Raw genomic sequence first — 14,287 nt, 5'->3', positions numbered from 1 at the left:
TTGTGATAGTCTACCGAACATAATATTTATTCGGATTAAAGAGACATACATACACACAGTAGCGTGCCGTCATTGGAAGCGATGGAAGCACTGCTTCCACCTTCCAAAGACCTTTCCTTGTATTTGTAAGATACCTAATGCAGTTATAATAAAATATTAATTTGAACGTACTTTGAATTAATTAAAATTAATATTTTATTATAACCGCATTATGTATCTTTTACAAATTTCTATACTACATGTAAAAAAAAAACGATAAGATTGCTATTGTATATTCGAATAATTCAGAAACGGAAGGAATGTCGAAACCTGGTCAGTTTCCAATCAGCCAGATTATATAGGCATTGGCGCATGCGCTTTACAGAGCACCAACGTCACGGTTTAGCTGGTAGAAGCAACACACGCATATAGCATCGAATTTTATATCCCGGACCGGTTCTGGGCTGTTAGCCGCCTGCGTGCTAGATTTTTAGCCACCCTCGCTTCATTATGTGAATCATGAGTAGACTGGATCAATGGCGGGCAACCCCCGGCCCGCGGGCCAGCTACGGCCCGCGAAAAGTTTCTATCCGGCCCGTGAGATCTTTAATAGATTATTAAATTGGAAAAATAACTAATTAATAGTTATTTTTCCAATTCTTTGTAATTTTCGAAAACGATAAGAGAAATAAATGTAGTAATTAACTTTTTATTTATTTACTAGCTTTTGCCCGCGGCTTCGCTCGCGTAAAGAAGTATTATTATTAATTAGGTATAGTTTTTGCGGCTTTACTTTTGTTTAGCATGTGTAAAAAATTAGGGCCTACAAAACTTCTTTGTACACAATATTCTTAACTAATCTGTCATTAGGCGCTAAAACTATCAAGCTATTGGGTGAACTCACTCGTGAGCAAGCAACATAAAACTGTCCATGAGAGAAGCAATGTTCTCTCAAGTCAATATCCGCAAATTTGAGAGTTTGCCCCTGAGACTTGTTTATTGTCATGGCAAAGCAGACTTTTAGGGGAAACTGTAATCGTTTAAATTCGAACGGGATATCATTAGGTATTAATGGGATTCGTGGTATAAATACAGTTTCCCCTTTCGCACACCCAGTTAATATAGTGGCTTCCACTATATTGCGATGTAACGCTTTCACTTGCAGTCTCGTACCGTTACAAAGTTTTGGTGGTTTTAAATTTCGCAACAACATAATTGGAGTGCCCACACGCAGAATAAGCTTATGATAAGGCAAACCTGGCGGTTTCAATGAATTTAAAAATTCTACAGGGTAATTAGTAGCGTCATCTGTATTGACCACAGTATCAATCGAAGTATAGACCTTTTCTTCGCCCTCAAACGACATGAGCAGGATATCGTTGATAGCTGCTGCTTGATCGTTCTTTGGAGTAAGTATGGCACGCTCACATAACCATTCAATAGGCTTGTCATGTATATGAATAATGTCTGGATAAACTTTAGACAGCAATTCTTGAACCGTAGTAACAACTGTGCACAATTCTTCCGGGATGGTTATCATTCCATCAAACGATGGAAAATCACCATTACCGATTTTAAAAAGGAGATCTGAAAATCTACCAGCAGACTCATCCCCGCCCAAATGTGCTCTCATATTTTTAGAGAGCTTAAGAATATTAACCTGGGGCCACAAATTAGATTTCTTAATGCATGACTTTACTTCGTCAGCTCTGGTTCCTTTTGGCACGACTGGTAGAGTCTGCCGAAAGTCTCCGGCCAGCAAAACTGTTACGCCACCCATTAATTTTGTATTACCCCTTATATCCCTTAGTGATCTGTTTAAGGCTTCAATACCACCTTTATGAGCCATCGTTATTTCGTCCCACACGATTATTTTTGTACTCTTTAAAACTTCAGCAAAATTACTTTGTTTGGAGATGTTGCAAATGGGAGTCTCGGCAGTGATTAAATTGAGTGGTAACTTAAAAGTAGCATGAGCAGTTCCACCACCTTCGAGTAATGTAGCAGCTATGCCGGACGACGCCACAGCCAGGGCAATGCCGTGAGTACTTCTTACTTTCGCCAAAAGTAAATTAATAAGGAAGGTTTTACCAGTTCCACCTGGAGCGTCTAAGAAGAATATTCGACCGTCATTTGCATCTACACTTGTGATAATTTTATTGTAAACTTCCTGTTGCTCGTCATTCAAGGATGCTTCATTTTTTCTTACTGCGTCTTCTAAGGCCACTGTATCGTAACTGGTCTCCTTCACGTACTCTCTATTTTCAAAATGTATTGATGTTATTGGCTGAGGTAATCCATACTCTTTAAGAGGACGGCCGCCTAATGATAATACGGCATCCTCTAATACCGACAGGCATTTGTTAAATATCAGGTCCGATGAGTGCTCTACATCCACGTCACCTTGCCTTTCCAGTTGTTTTTTAAAGTCTTCAGAAAGGTATTCTTTGTATTTTTCCCAAAGACATAAGGGGTCGGAAACCTGGCAGAACAATAAAATGATAGCAAAAAGCTCTCGAATCATATGCGGTGTTTGACAAAGTGCTGCCTCTTCAAGAGCTGAATCCAAATGCCGATCATCTTCGAGTAGACCTAGAGCCTTGCACGCGGATTGGAAAGTGGGATGTAAGTGACCATCTACAGTTTTCAACGCTTCAAATGAAATTGGGCCTCTGATCTCATGTAGAAGCATTCGAAGGTGGTAGCATTCTGTATTGTTTGGATGAACAGTATAAACCCTACCTAGAACGTATTCTTTTTTGACCCCTGACCATCCTTCAACATTCACTCCTCTCTTCCTTCTCTGAAACGATCGCTTGTTCCAAACGTAATACACAGGGACTTCCGAGTATAGCAATGTTTTTGCAAAGTCATCCACGTTACACAGATCGAAAAAGGAGAGGAGTGTAGTTGTAGGAGGACTACTCAATTTGTCGCACAAGTTCTGCTCATTAAAATAAATTCTCTGTCCATTTAGAAAATGGACAGCAAGGTGCACTACAGGTGGAAAACGCTCATGTATTGGGAATTCAAGGATTCGCCAAACTGCTTCAGCTGAACTTATATATCGACCACTTGCGTAGGTTGTAACTTCATCCTTCCCATCCTTCCCGTTCTCTAAAGTAAACGTAGCCTGATCTGACCCTTTATTAACATATTTGCAAACGTATTTGATTGACTTCACTGAATGGCAATACTCTACGTTCACGTGAGCGTTACATGTTCTTAATAGCACTGGATTATAAGGAATCACCCAACGATTATCTATTGCAACACCCTTGATATTGACAGAGAATCCACCGTCATCCAGAGAACGTCTCCTGTACTGCGGATAACCATCATCACCGGTTTGAGTTTCCTTAATAAGAGCCTTAGGATAACGTTTGCTGCACGAATTATCTTTCATGCATGGAGAATTTCGGTTTAAACTTCCACAGGGGCCATGTATCATATTACTTTTAACAATTTCGTAAAGCTCAGGATCACGATCGGGGTTAGGTATTTCAGCACAAATAATATTGTCAATTTGATCCGGAGTGATGCGATGTTGAAGCCATAAAAGTATATGAATATGCGGAAGACCTCGCTTTTGCCATTCCGTCGAATACATATAGCATCTCACTTCACCGAATATTTTTCCTTTTATCAACAAATCCATGACCTTTTTTACCTTTAATCGAAAGACACGCGAAATAATATCGTATCGATCATGAGATTTTTGTCCTGAAAGTAAGTGCTCATTTATGTCACTCCAGCGTGGGTTACATGTAAAAGTAATAAAAAGGTCGGGACGACCGTAATGTCTAACATAGGTCATGGCGTCTTGCGTTTTTTCGTGCATGTATCTTGGTCCACTAGTAAAAGATGATGGAAGTACTACCATTTGTCCCAGCTGATTTGCTTCAGTATCTTGCCGTCCAATTGCATCTTTTAAATGAATATAATTATCTGCGCGCAATTTGGCTTGATTGTTTTTTATGTAGTTTAGTCTTTCAGTTTCTATTTTTGCGTATTCATCTACCAAATATTGACTAAAAAGAGCGCGATATTTAACCAAAAAGTTATCTTCTCCTTTTCTGATCATTATTCTGTATGAATAAAAACTTACAGCAGAGACTGTTTTTTTCAAGGGCAACTTAGTTGTGGGATCGCATTGTGGTATGTTGATTGAATAGCCATCATCCCCCCAGCAAAACATCAACGGGTATTGCAGCGCGTCATAAGCTGGATGTATCTCACTGATACGCTGAAGTGAGTTACTTCGGCTTTCGAGAATAATGTCTCTTCGGTCAAAATGCTGATCTACCAATACAACAGCCACTTCATTTGCCGTTGGTGCATTAAATCTGCCTCTGTGTTCTCTTTGTGGTTTTTTATCTGCATGTATTACGACCTTGAATGACTCTGAAGGCGATATTTTATCAATGGCTGTTTTTAGATCTTTTATGTATGGGTTCACCTCATGTAACATAAGCTGCAATTGTTTGATTAAATTTGGTCTCAAATCAGGAAATTTAGAACATCGAATATTAGCTTCTCTATCATCTTCACCGACGAAATAAATTTGCAGAAACTGTGCATCCTGCCCAGGTTCCGGTAATATACTTCCAATTAAATGATAGACTTGTCCTTGAACTTTAAAAGTTGGTGAAAAACCGCCTTCTTTTATTTGTTTTCCACCAAAGGAAGTCATTTGAAAACAGGCATTATATTTTCGGATATTATCCATGAAGTGTACATGATTTGGGTGTAAATCATTAACCAGACTGTAAAGTGGTTCAGGCAGTTGTTTAAACGGCTCAAGTTGTACTTTACCGGCGCTACAACACATGCCAGGTGTCTCATCTTTCTACTTCAAGGCATTACACCACTGACACTTGTACGTCATAGAACCTAAGACTACACTGCTGTCAGTTCCATAAGCAATATCTGGGTCATACGCCAAACCCGAAAGCAACTTGCTTCTCCATACACGCTGAATTGCATTTTCTCTATACCGTGACTGAATCACTCTATGCACATCGGTATTACTGACCTGATATAGTGCAGCAGATTGCCTATGTTTTTCAGTGTTTGCAGCCTGGTAGGTGGCGACAGCTTGCCTGTGTTTTTCAGAGTGTGCAGCCTGGTAGGTGGCGACAGCTTGCCTGTGTTTTTCAGAGTGTGCAGCCTGGTAGGTGGCGACAGCTTGCCTGTGTTTTTCAGGGTGTGCAGCCTGGTAGGTGGCGACAGCTTGCCTGTGTTTTTCAGGGTGTGCAGCCTGGTAGGTGGCGACAGCTTGCCTCTGTACATCAGGGTTTTTTTTCTTATATTCAGACACAGCTTTACGGTGGGATTCAGGTAGAATCTGTCCATATTTTTTTTGTGCCTTTTTTATTTGATTTTTTCGTGTGTAATTAGTAAACCTTGCCCTACGTTTGTTTTTCTTTTTTTCTATTAATGTCACAGACTCAGATTGGGACAATAAACTTCTTATTAATTTTTCATCATAATTTATTGAAGATACAATAGGTGAATGTTCACGCTCTAAAACAGGTACCTCCTGACAACCCTTATCAACTTTAAGTTGCGAAGGTGTATTAATTCCAAAATCATGTTCTTCTACAGCTACCTCCATACGACGCCGAGTAATTTTCTGTGCTGCTATGGGAAGATAGGCATCAAAATGCCCACTGGACAAATCTTGGCTGAATCGTAATCGCCTTACCGGATAGTCGTTAGATCCAGATTCCGTATATATATGAGACCGTTTCTATAAACTTCAAACTTAAATGGGAATATTAATCCTGCTGCTATTAACTCACAAAATCCGCCATAAGTAGCATTTTTCATCATATCAGCAAAATATTCGTCAGGTGTTACGTAGTTATCACCATTCCTGTCGTGGGTCATAATTGAAAACTTTCTCCAGTCATTAACCACATATCTGACAATTTCTGAACGCACCTCCATCGCTCTATCTTGTGTTCCGTACATTAAATAAGAGAGAGCACAAAACAAACATGCACCGTCACCAACAATAGGGACGACAGTACATTCTTCAACTTCTCCATTAACGTTCAGATTTTCTTTAGCCATTTTAAAAAAAGCTAACCGACAAAACCTACTAACGCCATCTATTGTCAACATTTAGAACTAAAATTATTTTGTTCGTCTTAATTTATTCGTTCCATTAGGTACTGATAGGTTCAAACTAATACATTTACATCCTCCATCATCCCTTATTTTATCTCCATGGGGGTTGAATTTATCAAAATCCTATTTAAGCGGACGTCTTCGTCATAGTAGCTGCAATCTTTAATTTCAGTTCAATCAGTCGAATATCTAAGAAGATTTATACAAACTTTCATCCCCTATTTTATCCCCTCAGGGGTGGAATTTAGCAAAATCCTTTCTTAGGGGATCCCTACGTTATAGTAGCTTTATGCATGCAAAGTCTCAGCCGGATCGGTTTCATACAAACTTTCATACAAAGTTTCATACAAACTTTCATTCCCTATTTTATCCCCTTGGGGGTAGAATTGATCAAAATCCTTTCTTAGCGGATGCCTACGTCATAACATCTACCTGCATGCCAAATTTCAGCCCGATCCGTCTAGTGGTTTGAGCTGTGCGTTGATAGATCACTATGTCAGTCAGTCAGTCACCTTTGAGTTATATATATTTAGATTATGTGACCGTATATAGCAAGCCATCGATTTAAAGCCACGTAAAGGAACCACGTTGCAGTGTGCTTATCCTGATACTTATTAAATATAGATTTAAATTTACTTTCAGCATTAAATGCTCTAATTGTCGTCAATCCGTAAAGAGATACACTCAGATGAGAAAATACTGGACTTCTCACTGTCAAAAAAATGTCAGTTATCAAAGAGAAGATATATTAAATGTAATAATTATTAACTTATTATTTCTAAAAATGTACCAGAACATTTTTACCTTCATCTAACAAACTACTGATCACAATTGAATAAAAGTTAAAACGCTAGCAAAACTTTGTCTATTTAGCAAAAGAATAATTGAAAAAGAAGACTTTTATCTAAATTATGTCAAACAAAAAACCACAAAAAGTACTAAACATTGTAATACATTTTCACAGAAAAAACACCAATACGTCAGGTGATTGATTTCAGTTTTCACTTTTTTCACAACAATAATTCATGATTATCAAAACTTTGAGAAAGGGTTGAAAAGAGTTTTGTATGAAAGAAAAAGCCTATCCACGGTCGAAAGTACATTGAAACTGCTGATCTCTTCTGATTTGAAGCTAACAAGACACAACTTGTAAAACAAAGCATTTCATTATTATACGAATTTCAACTTGTGGATCATTATCGGTGCCGAGTATCTTTACTACAAAGTATAGAACGAGTTACAAACTTTTCCCGTAGAAAAATCTTTGTGTTTAAGAAACGCTAAAGTAATTTAGCAAAAACTTAGAATTGTGTTTGGCAGTATGTGTTAGAAGATTCTATTTTAAAACCATTTATATTAGTCTGAAAAAAATGCTTCATGTGGGTTAGAAAACAAAATTTGGTATGGTAATTTGTTAAAAACTGGCATTGATGCTATTAAATTTTGATAATTAAAGTAAAGGAAGTAGGGTCATCTCTCGAGGAGTAAAGTGGAATTTTGTGGAAATTTTACTCGTTATTATTATAATTCATGATTATCAAAACTTTGAGAAAGGGTTGAAAAGAGTTTTGTATGAAAGAAAAGCCTATCCACGGTCGAAAGTACATTGAAACTGCTGATCTCTTCTGATTTGAAAATTATATTCATAAGTCTCATAGCTATCCTAACATTAGTCTCGTTCTGAAGTATTAAACAAAATAGATGTCGAAACAAACACAAACACAAAAATTCACAAACACACAAATACACACTCCTGTATGGACGAAGATTATTGTCCATAAAACACAGAAACTCAGAAAAATCTGAGATAAGTTTATAAGTTTTTTTTCGTCTTTACTGCATACAATGAAAATCAAGTGATTTTTCAACATTTAGTGATGGAAGATTGAAATTTTAATAAAAATATATAAAATGTGATGAAACTGCGATAAAATCTTAGCTATCTCTTCTGCTATCCCAACTCTTCATTTAAGTTGAAATGTTGTAAACAATAAACTGGTGTTAAAAATACTTTAAAACTATTACTGTTGGTTATTTTTTGTTTTTTTTTTCTATTATATGCATTTCGATCTTTCGATCTTCATAAGTACTGTACATTCACAGGACTAATTTTATCAATTGTCGTTTTTATAATATATATATTTTTTCTATTGCAACCAATGCAATTGATTGCAATTCTCTGTATTGATGTACAAACACATCAATGCAGAGAACAGGAAACTAGAAACACACAAAGCAGGTAAAAGGTAAGACCATATCATTGCAACCAAAGGCAAGTTTAATAATAACGTTCAAGGTTACAGCGATACAGAATGTCAAGAAGCTATTGAGTATCTTTTAGAAAAACAAGAACTAACAAGAGCTGCTCCAATAAGAGAAGATAAACAACCATGCCCGTGTTATAATAAAACAACACGCCAACAATAGCAAATTCAAGTGAACAATCTTTAATAATGCACAGAAAATAAATGGAAAGTAAATTTTAAAAATCTCTAGAATTTACCGAAAACGCAAAGTTGAAAAAATGTGATCGTCCACCATAATGTCACTCTTTTAACAAAAACGGGTGTCTATACAATTAAAAAATTACAGTTACAATGTAGTTGTGTAAATCATGTCTCTTAGCGAGAGGATGCCAAAACTTGAAAGCATCAAATCCGCAAGGGTGTTTTCAGCTGTAAAGTTCAAGACAATGAGGACTATCCTTGTTTTGCTAGTTTATCGAGGATAGTCAATACCGTTTCGATACATATATTAATCAAAGTCAAGGAGAAGATATACACGGAGCTTTCCAAAATAGAAAAGGGAAATTAGTACTGTGCTGTCCAAGTGCACCTTTCTAGTAGGCAGACTTTTTATAAAGAGGGAGGTGAGCAGAGAGGTGGAAGAGCAGTGAAGGAAGAGGGCCAATAGCTGAATAAAAGCTACTAGTTAAAGTACTAAAATAAACTTAAATAAAAGCTACTAGTTAAAGTACTAAAATAAACTTAAATAAAAGCTACTAGTTAAAGTACTAAAATAAACTTAAATAAAAGCTACTAGTTAAAAAGTACTAATTAGCAGTTGTCTCTTCATCTAAGTAAACACGCGGATCAACATTTGTTTAAATTATGCCATTTGGTTTGACTTTGTACCTCAAACCAAATGGTCTAATTCAAACAAATGTTGATCCGCGTGTTTACTTAGATGGAGAGACAACTGCTAATTAGTACAAAGGTCGATGAAACCTTGTTAACATATCAGGTAAATAAGAAGTACAAATAATTTACTGACAACGAAAATTCTTCGAGTTTTAATTTACATTGCATTTTCTCTATATTTTCTTAACTGTAGTAAATTCTAGATTTTTCAAAAACTTATATACACTTATTAAACCAGAAGCAGAGAACAGTTACCAGGAAAATTCCATTTAATATTGTTCATTTCCCAATATGCATTTCGAGCCTGTCCAGTTCCTCTTATATCTAGGAATATAATTTATTTGTACGGAAATTTAAAATCTTACTGAAAATATCTAGCAACAGTTAGTTCATCTTTACCGGCAGCAATTGGGTGCCCAATATATTTCAATATTTTATTTAGAAAATTTTATATTATTACTAATATAAAATTGGAAAAATACTTAATTTTGAAGTTAGCAATAGGTTTAATAAAAAATTGTAAATGCTAATAGCGAGTAAAATCCTCACTCAGTGTGACCCTACTGGAGATATCATACACGATCCCCTTTATATCGTATCACTTTAACATTTAACCAACAAAATTCAATAGCATCAATCCCCAAATACCCAATTCACCCTGCAAAATTTCATAGAGTTTTGACAAAAAGCACAGGATTTATTAAATTTCAAACAGTAAACAAAATCATGACTTAACGAACGCACGCACTGACATTCATACATACAGAGAAATTCCCCAATTTCTTGCATTTCCTAATGTACCAAGGTTCCCTGAGTTCAAAAATGTAAAAATCGAGGTGGTCGTTGTTTGTCCGATCACCATAAATTTCCTGTTATATATAATAGCCGGAAAAGTGAAAAGAAGACATATTGTCTCACCTGCTATGCAGACATAGTTATAGTTTTAATTGTAAAGTTATGTAGCGGTTTAATTTATTGCTATTGACATTTTCTTCATTAACAAATTAAAAATAAAGCACGACACATACTACTTAGAATTTGAAGGTTAATGAAATTTTGGTTTCGCTGTGGTGCTGAGCAGCTTGCATCTCAAGCCTTAAGTAGTTTCTGATAAAGCTGTAATTGGTAATACATTTTGTTTCATTAAACATCCAGCAGAATAAAAAGCAGGCTATAATTTGAAACACTTGGTATTTCATTCACTCAGACAGGCTATACAAACGAGATCGAGTACGGCAATGTCTTCAGTTTAAAATTGTAAACAAACAAGAAATCAGTTTATTACATTCCATGTCAATTTATGTAAATACTTTCATTTAGCAGTATCTGAAACAATCGCTGGTACAGTTGCTATTAACACAACATATATATTCGTTCAACTGTTAAATCATAAACATGGAAAATTGCAACTTAAATTAGTGTTTGACAGTCTCTCCACAATCCCCATTTTATGCTGTGCAGAATCCAATACAATCACTCACCACTTAAAATAAACCGCACAGATAGAAATCAACATGATTTTTCACTTTTCCTGAACAAATAGTGTAGAATTTTAAATAATCGTCGTATTGGTCCTGGTTTTCTTCGAAATACATTTACCGGATATATATGCATTTCTAGAAAACTGTAATCGATAGACGTTCAGGGGGAGGAAGAGCAAGCAGGCATACAAGAATGACCAACTAGGTATCAACAAGGAGTACGTGGGTGTCACAACCAGGAACGTAAACAAAAGCATCAAGGAGCATAAGTATGACATAAATAAAAGACACTACTCAACAACGTTATCGAAGGTGGCACAAACAGATGGGTCAATAGTCGAATGGGCAGATGCCAGAATCGTTGCACCAATACACTTACCAACCCTTGCGTTAACATTAGAAAAGTGCGAAATATATAAACCTAGCCTGACTGGAAAATGTTTGAACTATAAGGATGCCACAATTTTGCCTTCAGCTTGGAAGTATATAGTTAAAAAAAACTCATAATTTAATGCAGAGCATGTAGTTGATGTAGAATCATATATTATTATATTTATTTTTTATTTTATATATGTATTTTATTGTAATTTATTTCACTATATTTATTTTGTTTAATTCTAATCAGACGGTTTCTATTTTGTATATATTTTTGAATTTAACATAATGTTCGAAACAGTTTGAATTTAAATTCCCTAGTGATCCGAAAAGAACTATTGTAAATGTTAAATTAACATCAATAACCTAACGATGACCCCTTAAGTGGGTAAAAACGTTTTTTCATCGTAATAAACAGTCTCTCAGAAATAAGATGTGTTTGTTTTACAATATTATTCTAATCTGAAAACATTGCTCTATTCTCTCTGTTTGTTTTAATCTCTCTGAGAAAATGAAATGCACAAAGTTTAAAATTTTAACTTTTGTTTGTACTGTCAGAACTTCAACAAAACCAAAATTTAATCTTCACTGACACCTTTGTCACAAAGTACTTAAAGCTTGAGATCAAACGCACGGAAAGCTACTCAGCACTACGACAAGCTGAAGTTACGTAACCATTCAAAAATTGCATGGGACTTCGTAAACTGTTTTAATTACTTTTGACTGAATGAAAAATAGAATGCAGAAATTTTGGCCCATTCTAAAACATTATAACTGGAACTGTAGTTCTCTGCATAATAACGTCTGAAATAACTTAACTCGTCATTTTAGCAATAGGAGAAATTTATTGATAAAATTCTTTATATCTTCAGTTTACGAAGATATAAGGAATTTATGCTATTAGTCATTTCGAAAAATAAAATTTGTACAATATTTATAAGTAAGAATTATATCTGAACTTTCACGAATAGCTTGTGACTTGTTATAACTTTTTCTGTAAATAAATCAACGTTGTTTATTTGAATCGAGGGTAATTCATTTTTTCATATCTAGTCGTGGAAAATCGAGATGATAAACTGAAAATTTGTAATTATATATTTACTGTAACTTATGTTTTGAAATTGACTAGAAGTAATTTAAAACTTACAAGTTATACTTTTTTCAATTATGCTGTGAAATTTTTTATAAACAGTTTAAAACTGTAATTGTGATCTAACCTGTTTTATATGTAAGTGATAATCTGGCAATTGTCAATTACCATAAAACAAAAAAACCTGACATGAGTAAACCGTTTTCGTAATCACAGAACTAATACATTATTTTGTCACACTAGTTTTAAGGAATTCTTTAGCTTATGAAATAAAATAATTGTTTTTATTGTTTTTCAATTTAACTCGGAAACTTTGAATGCTGTGTTTACCGAGTCTCTTCAACTTTGTTTACGAAATTTAAACGCCATTATTCTGCACGCGATTAACTTAAATACAAGAAACTGTTCTATATCCGAAATACTTACATTTTCCTTCTAAATGTTTTACGCTTTTCAACACTCGGCTAAAGATCGTCCATAAAGCGTAGAATATTAATAAGAGGACAGCAATCAATATAAGCAGATAAGGACAGAGGATTGCTTGAAGGACACACATGCCGATAAGATTACAATGTCCCTAAAGTTAAAGAATATGAATTAATAATAAATGATTTGAGATGTTAAGTTTTATAACTAATGTATAAAATATATTATACAAGTGCATTTAAAAAGTCTTTTTTTCTTTCTTTCGTTAGTTAATACGGAGATTCTGGCCGGATCGCCTTTCCTCCGAAGCGCTCTCTTCCGCGGTTAGGCGAAGCGGTGTGCGCAATATATGACGCGCTCGAGGGCCTCCACGTGATGTCGGAGCGAGAGGTCTATTTTCGCCCAATATATGAGAGTTAAATTTTGGACGACTGTGAAGTCTATCATTAGAGTACGGCCGAGATCTTGGCGGGCTTCATTATACTGCGGGCACGTCAACCAGAAATGGGAAGATGTCTCCTGAGTGCCACAATGTGAGCAGTCTGGCGAGGCACGAAAGCGTCTAGAATAGAGGAACCCGTTTAATAGGGCCGTGTCTGTTCTAAGACGGGCCAGAAGAGTTTCCGCGTTACGTGAGGAAGCATGCTTGTATGACCAGGGAGCGAAGGGTCTGAGGTGTTCTCGCCCTTTTTGCCGAAAGCTGGTTGATCAAGTTTCCGTAATCGCTGTTTTTTGTGATTCCCTGAAAGCCCGGATTAAGTCGCGGGCCATTAAGGGCCTTCGCCAGGAGCCAGTCGGTGCGTCTGTACGCGCGGCTCTGTCTACCGTCTCGTTAATGTCTATCTGTGGGGATTTCTTTTAACCGTGAACGAATCAAAAGATGGGATAAAATTAACAAGAACGTTTATTATCTTACGTATATTCGACTTGGATCTTACACAAAAAGCATCTACCCAACGTGAACAACCGACAAGAAAAGTGTACATTACATTAGACAATGAACCAAGACTTAGTATGTAAACAATTTACCTTTTGTATATACATGTATAAACGACCGACAAGGTTATGTCTCGAGTTATAAACAAACGGTCTTTCGATGGCCGGCGTGCAAAACAAATGGACAGATAGCTCCTAACTAAAGTGCGGTTTACAATGACGAATATGATTAACCCTAACACTCCTCCTTAATCATATTACAGCGTAACTTTTCGAATATTACACGATTCAAAGGTTTTGTTAGTATGTCAGCAAGCTGATCGGCGTTTTTAATATGTTGTAGTTCAACAGTCGTGCGAATGTGCTGCTGAATAAATTTTCTCTGAATCTCAATATGCTTTTTACCCTTGGTGATCCTTCCTTGGTGAGCGTATTTAAGCGTGTGAATTGCCGACTGATTGTCGACAAGTAACGGGGTGGTTCATCATTCTTTAATAATCTCAGTTCAATTCCTATTCTTCGTACCCGACAGATATCGTCGATAGATGAAACTGCCGTACAGTACTCGGCTTCAGCTGTTGAGTGCGCCACGAGACGCTGCTTTCTTGAATACCATACAATCGGACCTCCTCTCATGATTAGAACTCCACTCGTCGAATGTAGACTATTGGCGTTTCCTCCGTAATCTGCATCTGTATATGCTATCAATTTCGGATCTCGGTAAA

At 36.1% G+C, this 14,287-nt stretch overlaps 2 protein-coding genes across 2 annotated transcripts in view; both read right to left on the bottom strand.

Annotated features, from left to right (window-relative positions):
• Positions 1 to 802: 802 nt before the first annotated feature.
• Positions 803 to 4,672, bottom strand: LOC136982329 (uncharacterized). Its single transcript, XM_067278804.1, has one exon. The coding sequence runs from the start codon at positions 4,670 to 4,672 to the stop codon at positions 803 to 805; it is 3,870 nt and encodes a 1,289-aa protein (XP_067134905.1).
• Positions 4,673 to 6,643: 1,971 nt separating this feature from the next.
• LOC136982328 (ATP-binding cassette sub-family C member 4-like) overlaps positions 6,644 to 14,287 on the bottom strand; it is a 62,531-nt gene continuing 54,887 nt past the window's right edge. Inside the window, exons 11-12 of the mRNA XM_067278803.1 lie at positions 12,627 to 12,777; positions 6,644 to 6,825 (exon numbers count right to left, since the gene is read on the bottom strand). Coding sequence (XP_067134904.1) covers positions 6,644 to 6,825; positions 12,627 to 12,777 — 333 coding nt within the window. The remainder of the gene's footprint in view (positions 6,826 to 12,626; positions 12,778 to 14,287) is intronic.

Source organism: Centruroides vittatus, unplaced genomic scaffold, assembly GCF_030686945.1.
Source record: "Centruroides vittatus isolate TY-2023 unplaced genomic scaffold, ASM3068694v2 contig_82, whole genome shotgun sequence".
Lineage (NCBI taxonomy): Eukaryota > Metazoa > Arthropoda > Arachnida > Scorpiones > Buthidae > Centruroides > Centruroides vittatus.
The sequence above is the reverse complement of the archived record's forward strand: the minus strand, read 5'-3'. Positions and strand labels throughout refer to the sequence as shown.